The sequence below is a fragment of the Cucumis melo genome, chromosome 5 (assembly GCF_025177605.1).
Source record: "Cucumis melo cultivar AY chromosome 5, USDA_Cmelo_AY_1.0, whole genome shotgun sequence".
NCBI lineage: Eukaryota > Viridiplantae > Streptophyta > Magnoliopsida > Cucurbitales > Cucurbitaceae > Cucumis > Cucumis melo.
The window spans coordinates 3,772,341-3,785,105 of NC_066861.1; the positions used below are offsets into that span (position 1 = coordinate 3,772,341).

The 12,765-nt window shown below is 35.8% G+C and overlaps 1 protein-coding gene across 8 annotated transcripts in view; it reads right to left on the bottom strand.

The window, feature by feature from the left end:
* Window positions 1-12,765, bottom strand: part of LOC103491659 (probable protein phosphatase 2C 51) — a 33,703-nt gene that overhangs the window by 12,956 nt on the left and 7,982 nt on the right. For 6 of the 8 annotated variants that reach the window (XM_051085231.1, XM_051085229.1, XM_051085228.1 and 3 more), the window contains 9 exons: window positions 11,298-11,371; window positions 10,878-11,028; window positions 9,838-10,018; window positions 8,539-8,758; window positions 7,731-8,225; window positions 3,519-3,576; window positions 2,859-2,946; window positions 1,927-2,001; window positions 1,694-1,777 (listed from right to left, as the gene is read on the bottom strand). In XM_051085231.1, the coding sequence (XP_050941188.1) occupies window positions 1,694-1,777; window positions 1,927-2,001; window positions 2,859-2,946; window positions 3,519-3,576; window positions 7,731-8,225; window positions 8,539-8,758; window positions 9,838-10,018; window positions 10,878-11,028; window positions 11,298-11,371 (1,426 nt within the window). Of the gene's footprint in view, window positions 1-1,693; window positions 1,778-1,926; window positions 2,002-2,820; window positions 2,947-3,518; window positions 3,577-7,730; window positions 8,226-8,538; window positions 8,759-9,837; window positions 10,019-10,877; window positions 11,029-11,297; window positions 11,372-12,765 lie in introns of all 8 variants that reach the window. The other 2 variants (XM_017045272.2, XM_051085234.1) reach the window with 2 other exon arrangements.

Below are 12,765 nucleotides of genomic sequence, written 5' to 3' on the forward strand. Positions count from 1 at the left end.
TAAAAGGAGGGAAACTAAAACCAAAAGAGGGTTCAATCTAATAATATAAAGGATAACTATAAGAGTTTATACGCATCCAAGTATAAAGAGAAACATTAAATCTCACATTAGACCACAGTTCCCATGATCTTCTAATCCCTAAAAATCATATTGCTTCTCTCAAACCAAAGACTCCACAGATTAGCTTAGCACAGACTCAAAGAAACTGGAAAAGAAATACAAAAAACAAATAAAAGGACACTTTTTTATCTTGTATTTTTGTTCTTGTCCGATTCTTGTGGATATGATGAGGGACCTAAGGACATGCCTGATGCATCCATTGATCCTTTGGTCTCCTTGTTTGTACTCGTAGTATATAATTTTGGTTTGATTTATCTGCCTCTTCTTTAGACGATACTAGTGTTCTGCAGCAGAGCATTCATTCCAGAAAGTGTCTTGGATAACAAGGGGATTAAAAAACTTGTCTAAACGGATTGCCCTAAAACAATTCCTCGGCAGGATCCACCCAGATGAAGTCCTCCAAGAATTCTGCTATGTCGTTCCATTCATCTAAGACAAAAAGACTGGATAAGACCCATTAATGGTTAAAATCTTCCTTTAGAATGTCACTGCATTTTTTGACCCAAAAATTCTGCACCTTTTGTTTTCCCTTTCTGGAGGGAAAAACAGGGGATAACACTTGGTGTTTTTCCTTTGAAGTCATGCTCTTTTTGCTGTTCGAGAAACAAAATAAGCCGCTTTACCAAAGTTCTTCTCCTTCTATGCATAGCTTGGACCTGGCAAATTGGTATGAGATTCTATGCATCTTGCCGAGGTAAAGAAAGATTCCCAAGACAAGTAATTGTGTTTCATAAGGAAGCTTTTTACCATTTTCAAAAACGTTTGTCAGCCTGTTTCTCTTCCCTGAGAAAACATGAACGAAGAATTGGTAACCAGTCCACATACCTTAAACCCATCCTGATGATGCACGGAATTTCGTCAGTCCCGTGACTCCACTCTCATCCTTGCCATTTTTATGAAAGTATATGTTCTGTGGACCCCAAATCAGTTCATTGAACTAAATAAACCAGCATAACAGAGGCTTCATGGCCTGGAATTTTTTTTTTTGAAATCTACATCCTCAATGTTGAATAACCCGTTTTCTAACCAGAAGCAATAGTAGGAATTAACCACTTTGCTGCTTACCACTTCCATTTGAATATGTGGGAAACTGAGAATATCAAAGAAGGTACTGGAGAAGGCACCTGGTCTGACCGAGGAGGTGAGAATCACAAAAGAAAGGTGAAGGTTGGACTGCTCTATCAGTAGAAGAAGTTGCTGGCGAGAAAGGAATGTTGGGAGAAAGGTGGAGGGACAGGAGAGGAGAGGAGAGAGAAGAGAAAGAAAGGAGAGATAACAAACCTACTTCAGATCGATAGATTGAAACTTGCCTAAGCTTCAAAGTTCCTACAAACCCTATATTCTGCTACAGTTGGAATAACGACATCAAAATAGTTCTAATTTCTAAAAAGCAAGAAGAGGAAAATATAATCTCAAAAGTAATGTTCACAGTTGATTAATACATGAACAAAGAATAGAAAACTTGTAACTTTCTTTTAAAACTCAATGACAAAATCGTCCAACCTGGAGAACAGGTCCTATTAAAGTAAGATTATACAAAACTGTAATTGCAATTAAATAAAACACAACTTACTTTAAAGTAGAACCTGACATTTCCTGATACCAACTTGAATTTAGCAAGGCTTCAGGAGGTGTGTAATCATAAGTCTGTTCCGCTCTACAAAGCAGTTTTTGTGAACAATCAATGATACAAACACCTAAACTTGGAAAAAAATGACTGAAGAAGAAGAAGAAGACGACAATGATACAAGTAGAACGGTACAGAAATTTTAAATAAAAATAATCCTTCAAAGCAGAATGAGATACCTAGAAGGCCCCATAGACCCATAAAGATGCTTAACTGTGAATTCATCAATAGCACTACCAAAGTCAATAATGCGCCTGAAAAATCGGTTGTGCCAATGTCAGCTAAACGATTAGACATCCAAATAAAAGGAATTGGACTCGAGAGAAATCATAAAAGATGGAAAGCAAGATAAAAAGATTTGGATAAATATGAGGTAGCTAGCAAGGTAATCACGAGGGATCATTGGAAGTGTCAACGTTCACCCCACTCACAGAAGTATCATGAAGCAGAAGAAATTTCAATAAAATAAGACTTACAGCAAAATAATAATAATAGGGCTAAAATATCTTTTCGGTCCCTATACTTTAGAGTTTGTTCAATTTTTGTCTCGATACTTTCAAATGCCCAATTTTAGTTCCTGGACTTTCAATAAATCTTAAAATTAGTCCCTACTACTAGTATATTATAAATATTTTCATTACTTTTATTATTTATTAGCATTTTCACTGTAAATTTTAAAAATATAGTTAGATATCATATTAAATTTACTTTGGCCTACTAGCTTAAGCTTTTGGATCAATTGTTGATTTAAGATGGTATCAAAGCAGGTGGTCTAGGGAGGTCTTGTGTTTAAATCTCTACAATGTTATTTCCTCCCCATTTAATATTGATTTCCACTTACTGAGTCTTCTTATTTCAGGTCCAGGAGTGAGGGGAATGCTAGACATTAGATTAAGTTTATGTTTCTTTGCATGAAAATTATTATAATTATTTAATCAGTTTCAATAAAATTAACTTCAAGGGACTACACTTCAGATTTACTAAAAGTAAAAAGACTAAAATTGAGCACTTGAAAGTACAAGGACTAAAATTTAACAAATTTCAAAGTACAGGGACTCAAATGGTACTTTAACCTACTAATAATGACAATGACAATGATAATAATAGATACATTTTAGTAGAGACGTTCTCATCTTCCATTCGACTTTCATTCAAGCATTTTCCAGTAGCCTGATCTTCAAAGCATATCACCATGTTCTCTATCATATAAAAGTTAATGGGTTAGCCGAATAATTTTTATCCACGAGTTCTTATCAAATTTAAATAACAATAATAATAATTAATTAATTAATTAAATGCACAAAACCAGCACAGAATGCTAAAAGGATTTCTTTAAAACTTCACTTTCTTGAAAATAGAATTAGGATTCCCCATAGTGCAATGAAAAAGTAAAAAAAACTAAAATTAAAATAAACAAAATAATTAGAAAAAGAAAAGACCATTAGCACACTCAATTATTTTCTTCTAGTTTTAAACAAAAGTGACGGTGTTGCGTATGGGGGGCTTGGTATATCAACTTTGGAACATTAATAATTAAAGCCATGCTCGTTCAATTTAGCTTGTGTTTCAATGCCCCCTGGTGAGAATTTTCCTTTAAAAGAGGATGGAACAACAATTACAATTTGAAATTAATATTATAAAGTGAAGAGTGTCCGTATGAACAAACCAGAAATTTAGTTGATAAATGCAATGAGAAAAGGCACACAAAAAAAGCCAAAAAGAGGCAACAATATTGTTTTATATCATTGATACAATGGCTGGTCTCCCTTACCAGGTTTAATGTCCCTGTGAGTGATATTGCGGTCATGACAAGACTTGAGTGCCATCAACTGAGAAAAATCAAATAAACATCTCAGATATTTTCATTATTGCCAAGTTGACAACTGGGAAAAAATGGCTAACGAGACAAACATGCCCAGTGAAAAAAGACCAATGTACTAAATATGCATTTCCTGAGTAGATTAGGATTTTCTTCATGCATTTCTTGGAGAAAAGGAATGGCTTCGGAGAGAAATTGAGAAAAGGGATTGAAAGTCCTGTGTAAAATGTATTTTCTCTTCTTTCACTTAGAAAGAAGAGAGTTTCTTAATGTAGGTGTTGGTCAATCTTCCATGGGTTGCTCTGTTTTGCCAACCAAGAAACAGAGCACTGCCTCGACCTTCAACCAAATAAGATGCTCCTCCCCTGTTAAGAAGCCCGATGGTAAATTTTCGTCCCAACACTTTTTAACCAAGAACTTGGAAATTTTCAAGGAGGATTTAAGGTCCTTTGAGTTTAACAAATGGCCGGAAATCTATAATACGCTAAAGTTATACTTTAATTCAAATGTAATTTTAAATCCTCTCAGCAGAATTTGCCTTAATCAAACTGAGTAATGGAAAATTGGAAGAACTTGTTGAACTACCTGGAAAATTGCAAGCATTGGGTAAGTTCCATCTAAAGCTTGAGAAATGGGATAAGATGAAGCATAGCCGTCAAATGTGGTGTGTGGTTATGGGGGATGGCTATCTCTACGTAATTTACCTCTAGACTACTGGTGCAGAAAGACTTGAACCCATTGGTGATCACTTCGGAGGTTTAGAAGCTATTTCAGTTGAAACTTTAAATCACACCAATGTAGCGGAAGCGATAATTCAAGTCAAGCGGAACCTCTGTGGTTTTATCCCATCAATGATAGAAATAGCAGATGAGAAATGTGGAACTTTTTTCCTAAATTATGGTGATATTGAAGTTCTTTGTCCTCCTCCAAAAGTCAAAGGTGATTTACTCTTAAATGGATTCTTTTAATCCTATTGATTAGATAAGAGTTTCACAAGTTATGAAGGATGAAGAAGGTGAAACTCCTGAGATTGATCCAGAAAGGGGTTTCATTAAGGATGCAGGAGAATTGTCAAATTTCAATAGAAACCTGTTTGTCTTCATACCAAGAAAATCTCAAGGGAAGTTTCCAGCTTTGTGCTCGCCGGAAAAACCTCCAGTTCAGTCTCAATCGGTGGCCAGTTCATCGGAATTTAATCCTCAATCTAATGTGAACACAGATACGACATTAAAGAGGAAAGAGAAAGCATAAGACGTTTTTTTCTGTGCAATGCAACCTTTCTTCTTCCAAAAGTAAAGGCATGAATAAGAAAATAAAATTTAGGAAGTCTGTTGGAATCCCTCCAAGAAGACAACTCGGACGTAGCATTTATTCAGCCTTATTCTCTCTCCAAGCCGCAAATTAAAAGATTTCCCTACATCGGAATCAGCATCTTCTTTGTCCTCTTCAAACCAGTCATTAAGTACGGCTAATTCTGACTCTAAATCTTCGAATAAAGTTTGAATAATGCTATTAAGTAAGCTGCAAGAGAAGCAAACAAACTTGAGCCATATCAGAAGTTACCGATTGGTGCATCATTGAGACATGGCTTGAAAAAGGATAAGAAGCTCAAGAGTTCAAAAGTTCCAAAAAGAAATTATCCTTTGTTCAAACCATTTCGCAAGCAATTTTCCAGAAAAAGGACTTCTTTCAATAATTCCTGGACAAAGATCACGAATCCAGACTTGTTAGAGGAGGGTTGTGTAAAGCTTCAAGTCCCTGGAATTGTCCAAAACAAGTCAGTCATATCATCCTCTTCTTTAAATCACATCAATCATTCAAGTGGAAGTTCTCAAGCACATCATGTTTCTCTTGTGCGATGTACTCGTATTCCACTAGATTCGGAAGAAGAATCAGTGGTTAGTGTAAGCAGCGAAGACCTTGAAAGGGATGAGGATGATGAAATTAAAACTTCTGAGGAGTTTCATGAAGATATGAACAAGGCTTTAGGCCTCTTATTCCAACCTGAAAAAGAAATAATTCCTTCCAAAAGGACTTTCCTTTTACTCCTCTGAAAAAGCAAGATATCCCCCAAAAGCTGCACACCATCTTAGAAGCCTGTGACATCTCCCTAGCTTAGTCTAACAAAAAGCAAGAAGAAACCTGAAATTACTTGAATTCCAATTTTCAAGGTTGTAGTAATGGATCATTTCATGGAACACTAGAGGAATTGGGGAAAAATCAAAGAGATTCTGAAAAGATTTCTGCAAATAACTAATCCGGATGTTATTTTAATCCAAGAAACTAAAAGAGACAGTTTTGATAGAGCCTTCATAAAATGCATTTGGAGTTCAAAAGACATTTGTTGGGCTTTCATGGAAGTGGTTGGGAGATCAGGAGGCATTCTTACATTGTGGGACAAAGGAAAGTCTTCCTTGCTCGACATCATTAAGGGAGAGTTCTCATTGACAATTAAATGCTGTACAATTTGCTAAAAAAACACTGCTGGATATCTAATGTTTATGGTCCCACTGGTTATCGAGAAAGGAGACTATGGGCTGAATTGACGTCTATTGCTGATACATGTAATGAACCTTGGAGTACTTTCAATAGTATTCGGCAAAGAAGTGAAAGATTCCCAATGGGAAGAGCTTCAAAGGACGAGAATTTTCAATATATTCATCGAGGAAAATAACTTCATGGAAATTCCTCTTTCAAATGTCCGATTCACTTGGTCAAGTGAAGGAGAGGTAATCTGTAAATCTCTTGTTGACAGATTTCTGGTTTCTAACAAGAGGAAGGAAGCTTTCGAGAAGAGGAAGACATTCAGTACATGCTCCTTGAGTACAGTTATGCTCAAAATTGTTGGTTTGCATTATTTAAGTTTTTTGGCATCAGCTGGGTTTTTGGAAAAACAGCAGCAAGCAATGTTCTTCAGATTTTGGCAGGGAAAAAGCTTAAAAAGAATCAACAAATCCTGTGGAGTAATGAGGTGAAAGCTGTGTAGGCTGATTTGTGGTTTGAAAGAAACCAAAGAGTCTTCCAGAAACCAAGAGTCTTCCATGATAAGGAAACTCCTTAGTTTACTAGATTTGAAGCAGCTTGATTGAACCCATATTATTTGATTGAACCCATATTATTCGAATCAAGATATTAGTTTAATCTGGTGTGCTCTCATCTCCATGAATTAAATTGTTGACAGCAACAGTGGAAAAGATGGCTCTCTTCCTCTACTACACTTCTTAGTCTTGTTAGTTATTTTTTAATATTCATGGCTAAGATTGTATTCTTGGCTAGGGGGCGTTACCCTAGTTGAGATATCCGAGTGCATCTCCCAATCCATAGTTTTATGTTTGTCATTTCCTTTGTACTTTGAGCATTAGTCTCATACCATTATCTTAACGAGGAGGCTTGTTTCTTGTTAAAAAAAAAAAAACTAGGTGACACATGATGAGGAAAACCTGGTTCCTACGAGAAGCTTGTTGCTGCAGCAGAGAACTTACCTCTATGGTTGGCAAACAACTCGCTAATCTCTTGTTTTCTCGATGTATGTTTTGGCTAGGGATCCATCAAAGGGTTGCAACGGCACTAGAGTTGGATGGATATGCAAGGACCAAAGATAACGATCAACAACAACTTGGACAGCAGTGGCAGTATCGGTAGCGGGAAAAATGGCGGCTCCGACAACTACTCTGGCGGCGGTGGTCGGCAGCAGTAGCTGTGGCTAAAGCAGGGCTGGTACAAAACTAAGGTTATCTTGCACCGGTTGGTTTTCACCAATGGAGGCTAGGGTTTCGTCTCCACTCACTGATAACATATTGAAAAAAGAAGACAAACACAAGGTATATGTGGAAAATCCTAGTAAATGAGAAAAAACTACGATAGAAGTCGCTCTTATTATTTCCTATTAATCCAAAGAATACAAGGGAGAAGAATATATATAGGCTACAACAAGCCCTAACAAATAAGGAAATAAAACTAGAGTACAATAAAATACAAAAATACACTTGAGGCTATAAACAATCAACTAACCGTTATTTCCAACAAATTTCCAACACAAAGTGGTTAACAAGAGATTAAAAGTATATTTAATTGTATATACCACTGCTACTAAAAATTCAAGAGAACAAAATTGGTTCGACAAAGAAAGATATGTAAAAAAAATACTAATTGTCAAAAGCGTACCAACTGACGTATTAAATTTTTCATCTCCTCTTGTCCTGCTTCTGTTGTTTTCAACCAATGCCACCACTTAGAAGGTCGCAGAATTTGAACGTGGTTTTTCTGCTCAACTTTCTCTTCATCAGCATTTTCAATAGAATACATGAGCTTTGAGAGGGAAGTGCCTTCGTAATGAAATACAAGCCATATTTCATTAGACCGAGATTCAAAAGATTCAACATATCTCACAATATGATTTAAACCTTCTTCATAGATAACTCTATTTGCCTGAAAACGATTGGGAGAAATATTTTCAAAATGCCTAGTTTCCCCTACTTTATGACACAGTGATTCATCCTTTGTCAATAAGTCTTTAGATCCCCATGGTGATTCTTCAAAGACAAAGTTTGATGTTCCAGTTGATAACACATCTCCCAGGCATGTAGAAGCATTAAAAAATATTTCACCAAAATATTTCTCCCGTAAGCCACTCAAATAGATTCCGGCACCTCTTTCGACCTGTTCATGAACATTAACTTATCATGCATTGCAAACTTCTGTGTTGATTGCAACAACTTCAGCGGCTTCTTCTAGTGGACAATCAAGAGAGTTTTAATTAAAGGGTTCCATTCTTTGAGAAACTTATTTTTTTAGCATTTAACCAAGATCAACCCAGGTAGTCCCAATTGCCAAGCTTATGATGAAGATTTAAGTATTTGATTAAAGTATAAGACAAGCCATTGATCGTGTCTTAGAGAGTAATGTGTAATGGAGAGAATCATTATGGATCTAAGTGAAAAAGTGAAATTTACGGGATCTAAAAAAAATTTACCATAACACGTTTCATGATGAACAAGTTATTCTCCAGAGAATAGGCTTGAGAACTATTTGAAGAGCAGCCATAATTTCTGGCATTGATGTCTTCAAAAGATGAGTTGCACGAAACATTATCATTCTCTCCTACTGAACTAAATGCTTCCTGACAGTTTCCATGAAAAGCCAGCCATACTTCACCATAGGAACCACGAGCAAACCTTTTCTTCAACACATACCTAAGGACCACAAGGAAAGTTTATCCACTGTACAGTACATAAATATATACAATCAATAGGACTGGAATCTTAAGTATCTACAGTTAAACATATATGTGTGTGTCTGTCTGTCTGTGTCTGTGTTCTTTGAGGAAAATGTGGTCGCAGCAAAAATGCTCCATGGAAGTCCAACATGCATGCAGTACACAGGATCCAGACCCCAGGGGCACACCATTTGGCTACCCTCCAAGAAAATAGATATGTAAATGGAACTTGGAAGTATAAAAGGGGAGAAAAAAAAGAGTAAAGGGGCACAATTTCAAATTGATTACGGGAGAAAATTTTCACTGGAAGTGTTTGAAGATACAAATTCTCAAAAGGGGTGAAGAGAAATTACACGCGAAATTCAAACGTTCAAAAGAAAAATGAAATTACATGCAAAATCCAAGATCTCTAAAGACTCCTGTTCTTTTCTTCCTCTCCATCAATATCAATCAAGGATTAATCCACAAGAATAAACAAAATACCGAATGGAGGGTACAAAAATCCACCCACGACTAGTTTCAGAAATGGGGGAGAGCGGTCTACAACTGATCTTAAAAATGCACTTTCTACTATACATTATTTACCAAAGATCTAAGGAGAAACCAGAGATTATGAAGCGTTGAGTTAACATAAATGTCTCCTTTCGTTTCTTATTTAAGTGAAAATATTCAAGACGTAGGATTTTTAATTACTTCAATTATTCTAGATGGGCTGATCTTTTTATACCTTCTTTCCTTTCAGGAATCCTTATCCTTTTGAATCTTTTACAATCATCTTTTAACCTACCACATATATTTGAAGACAAATCAGAGAATATGGTGCTTTGAGTTAACATAAAATTTTTCATTCATTGTTGATTTAAAAGTTTAAATTTCACAAGATTTTAGGTTTTTGATAGCCTCAATATATTCTATATGGCTAATGTTTTTATAATTTTTTTCTTTTGAGGAATCCTTGTTTTATTTATTACAATCATGTTGTGCTTACCAATATAATTATTTTTCTTCAGGAAAAAGAAATAAATAAAGAAACAAAACACCAGAAAGTTTACACACCTCAATACAGATGGTGAATGCTCAAATAGTTGATAATCTGGACCAGGATCGTGAAAAGGAATTGATTCAAGCAAACCAATAAAACTAGCGAAGCCTTCAGGATTAAAGCACTGATCTTTAGCTCCAATCATCCCAAGATGAAAGCACAAGCTTTGGTCAGTGTACACATTTACAGATCCACCTACAGTATACATTGGAGAAAGCTTAAAGAAATGACTAGAAGAAGCAAACATGCAAAACAAATAAGATGAAGAAGAGTGGAGAAACCAGTCAACCACAGTACAGGAAAAAAAAAATTATGGAGTGCCTGGATAAAAGAAAAACAACATGCAAGAAGACGAAGGAGAAGAATGAGAAAAAGTAACACTTAAAAAACGAGAAAACTCAGATGCCTGGATATGATGAGGGCACTAAGGGGGTGTCAACCTAATTGAGATGTCCGAGTGTGCCTGTTGATCCTAAATGATCTCTTTTTTGTTTTAGCTCTTTGTATAAACCTTTTGTACTTTGAGCTACATTATTATCAATAAAGAGCCTGGTTTCCTTTTCAAAAAAAAAAAAAAAGATAGACGGGAAAAGACATGCAAGAAAGAGGAAAAAAAATACCACAACAAACCAAAGGAGTTGAACTGAAAAAGTAACAATTTATTTAAATACCAAAGAAAGAAAAATTATAAACAATTTCTGAAAGTTTGACAATTCCTTTACAACCAAAAAAACGAAGTGTTATTTTGAAACCATCAGACAAACCATCATGATCCAGTTTCATAACCATTAGGATGAAAACACTCTATATTATACGGTGCTCATACATTTTAGCTAAAATATGTAGTTGACCAATAATAATACATGAGAGAATATAAGCTATATTACCACTGAAGCCAAAGAAAGAAAATGGTTCATAAATCTACAGCAGTTGACTTGGTCCCTTACAAGTTCCTATTTTCTTGTAAACTAAAAAGTTCCACAACCTTGTGGTCAGCCATTAAACAACACACACACACACACACAACAAAAAGACCACTAAGCACTTCATTTACCATATTGCTGATTGAAGGAATCTGGAAGAGCATGGGGTAGATCACATACATATTCTTCTTCTTCATTTTGAGTTCGCAATATGTAATCCTTGTACTCATCCAGATTCTCAGACAGATAAAAACATCCCAGATTATTATGTCTTCCTTCAACCTAGACCACATCACCAATCATAAAACAGATTTTAGAAACGATGGGAAGAACTTAGTGCAGTTATGAACAATGCATTCAATAACCTTGACACGCTGAAAGAGAGAAGATATTTCATTGAGCAGGCTATAATTACTGCAGAAAAAGAAAATTGAGAGAGAGAACTGGAAAGACCAGTCCTCCTGAAAAAATCGAACTTTTTCATGGGTAAAGAAATGAAAAGCTCATTTCATCACAACAGAATTTCATTTATAAACACAAAATTGCCTTACCAATAATCTGTTGAACTTAGACATAACTGGATGAGAATGCTCCAGTTGCATGGCACTGGAAGAGATACCCTTGCCTGTTCGGTGCAATAAACAAAATTGAATTTGAGCATATAAATAATCAATAAAATAACTAGATTGTAAACTTCCAGGTAACTACCTGATATACAAATTACAAACCTAGAAAAAGATTATTTTGCCTCTAAAATTAAAACGAATTTCCATCATTACTTCCAGACATGCAACAAGTAGAACATCTCAGCAAGGATACTCTATACTATGTTGGTTCATCCTAAGAAAATGCACGTTCTCAAAAGTGTACAGATTGTTTGAGGTGAAGGTAAGCTGAGCTTTTCAGGATCTTTTAACCAAAAGAAGGGCGAGTCTTCATTCGACTCTTCTTTCGCGTAAGCAGTGAGGAATTGCATCTTTTTCATATAAGTGAACCAAGCTTGAGAGATAGAGACATTTTGAGCTAGTAAAGACAGATGTTAGTGCCTTGTTTCAATGCGAGGAAAAACCGAATGTTGAAAAACTGCCCTCTACTACTCACTCTCATCCCCAGTCTTGTGAGATCCCAAATCATCTAAAGTCAATAGTCGCCGATTGTGGACTTATTCTAGTTTGAATCTTCAACCGCTGAATGTAATTTCCCCCGCTGTTGGACCAACTTTTGTCTTCCATGATTTTTCTTTGCATGGAATATGTGGGTTGGAAGTTTTCTTCGAGTTCCTATGGGCATTCGATTGCATTTGGCAAGGTAGTCTTGAAGCAACTGGTTGCTTCTTCTAGGTGTTCTCTTTCTTCTTTCATCTTGAAGAATGGGGTGGGCAAGAATTTAGATTTGAGTGGGCTCTTTTTCGGAGAGCGTTTAAGTTTTTCTTTGTATTTAACTTTCTACTAATGTATTGTATTTGCGCAGCTTTGGTTAGCTCATTATTTTTCTGTTTGTGTTTGTTTTTGGGTTGCCATCATATTTGTGTTGCCCGAATATAGTCTTTGTTTTAGTTTTTTTTAAAAGGAGACAAGCTTCTTTATTAATATAAAAACTCAAAATACAAGAGAATTACACAAACAAAATAACAGAGAAGCCAACATGGGGGATCAGGAGGTGCACCTGGGCATCTCAACTAGGTTAACACCCCATAGCGCCATCATCATATCCCAAAGAACATCCAAAGACCAGATAAACTCCAATTAAATCAGTACAAAACAGCCAAAATTGGCAAATACAAATTTGAAGAAAAAAACAATACAAGAGAACCAATACAGAATACACTGGTCTTCAAAAAACAGCAATATTGCATAACTTGGGATTCTGGAAGGTGCAGGGACATCAGCAGCAGTTGAATGATAAATCTTGGAGGAAAACAGCCCAGTTTAAACATAAATCTTGAATGGAATAATCATTAAATTCCTTGTCTAAAGAACACCAAGCTGCTTCATTTCTTTTTGCAGTGTCCACAACTTC